This window comes from Arachis ipaensis, chromosome B04 (genome assembly GCF_000816755.2).
Source record: "Arachis ipaensis cultivar K30076 chromosome B04, Araip1.1, whole genome shotgun sequence".
In the NCBI taxonomy this organism is placed as follows: Eukaryota; Viridiplantae; Streptophyta; class Magnoliopsida; order Fabales; family Fabaceae; genus Arachis; species Arachis ipaensis.
Window position 1 is genome coordinate 6,577,142 of NC_029788.2, and position 1,603 is coordinate 6,578,744.

The 1,603-nt window shown below is 39.0% G+C and overlaps 1 protein-coding gene across 1 annotated transcript in view; it reads right to left on the reverse strand.

Annotated features, from left to right (window-relative positions):
- Positions 1-1,597, reverse strand: part of LOC107638661 (ankyrin repeat-containing protein ITN1-like) — a 4,283-nt gene extending 2,686 nt beyond the window's left edge. The window contains exons 1-4 of the mRNA XM_016342017.2: positions 845-1,597; positions 594-743; positions 396-503; positions 187-231 (exon numbers count right to left, since the gene is read on the reverse strand). Of these exons, the coding sequence (XP_016197503.1) occupies positions 187-231; positions 396-503; positions 594-743; positions 845-1,391 (850 nt within the window). The 5' untranslated portion in view covers positions 1,392-1,597. The remainder of the gene's footprint in view (positions 1-186; positions 232-395; positions 504-593; positions 744-844) is intronic.

Genomic DNA, 1,603 nt, shown 5'->3' on the forward strand with positions numbered 1-1,603 from the left:
AATGGCCTAAATATTTTTCGTATTTTTATTAATAAACGAGCGTATGCCACATAAACACTGTAACTTGGATTTATCAATAACAAATTGGAACTTAACAAAAGTTATGCAAGTGGATTAAAGCAGGCACGTATCAAATTGAATTGAATCGCGCTTGGAACAAGGTTAGCACTTAGCAGTATTTCGCACCTTCAGCAAGAAACTTCCAAATAGCACGGTTGATTCTTGTAAACACTGCAATGTAACTTGGCGTATTCATTATCAAGAATAAGAATTGAGCATGCATATGCAGCAGATCAGACAATTGGTTTTCAAAATATGGACTCTTAACACTTTTAACCATCAATTTTGTATTCCATATAAAATGAATACAGCTCTGTTTCTTCTCCAAAAAGTACCTGAGGTGTGTGCATTTCCATTTCCAATTCCATTTGATGATTCTGTCCCTTGCCTGAGAACCCGTATGCTTTCATGATCAAAATCTTGGTACTCGTACTCCGGAAGCACTGTTAATCAAATTAGTAAGAACCATCAATGGATTAAAATAAACTGTATTAAAATCGAAATGCAGAGGGAATAAAAAAAAAGCTAAATACAATAATATATGAGAGATTTGAGAGTGCTGAATTGGGAATGGCTTGGGAACACAAAAGGCATCTTGGCTAACAGTTGAAGACTCGTAAATTTGCTATCGTCCATTTCATTAGCCAAACTACCATCCACTTCCAGCAACCAAACCGCAACATCTGCGCCAAAAAGGGGGGAACATTTATATATAATATAAGATAAATTGACATAATAGATTTAATTGTACACTTATTTAATTCATAAAATAATACAAACTTACCAAAGTGTTGTCCAATTATAGCAATATGAAGAATGGAAGTTTTGTCAGCACCTCTATAGAAATGCTTTCGCAAGTCAGCAGGGCCTACACATTTAGCAACGTGCTGGAGCATCTTGAGATTCCCTTCCTTAGAAGCCGTGAAAATCGGGGTTTCCTCATACTCGTTTTTCAGTTCCACCAATGATATCTTCTGCGGCGCCTGCACCTTCTTCTCGTAGTCGAGCACCAACTCCACTGCGTCAAGCTCCTTGCAACTTGCGGCCGCCACGTGGAGAAGCGTGTCCCCATCGTCATTCGCCTTTCTCAGCGCCTGCCACCTCTCTTCCTCGCCAACCATTTCCAGCAACTCCTTCAGTAGTTTTGCGTCGCGGGTGGACTCTAAGGCCATGGCAACGTGAAAGGGCGTGTTTAAGCCCATATCCATGGGCTTAAGCAAGGCCCGCTTGTTATTTGCGAAGAATTTCTTGAAATCCTCCCAGTCTCTGAATAAAGCCGCTCGTTGAGCATATTCCATGTCAATTACATTGGACCCTGATTCCTCACCCATTTCCCCTTAAACTAACTAACTAATTTGTTACTCTTCAAGTCTTGTCTTAGCTATATATAGTGGATATAGGCTTCAATTTTACATAATCAGTTTATCTGAACCTTTACTTGCCAACTTAGCTAGGCATATAATATAAACTGAAATAAAAGATGTCAGCGAATGCATCATGCTTTTTCTTATTCTTTGCTTAAAATATTACTACATCGAATCGG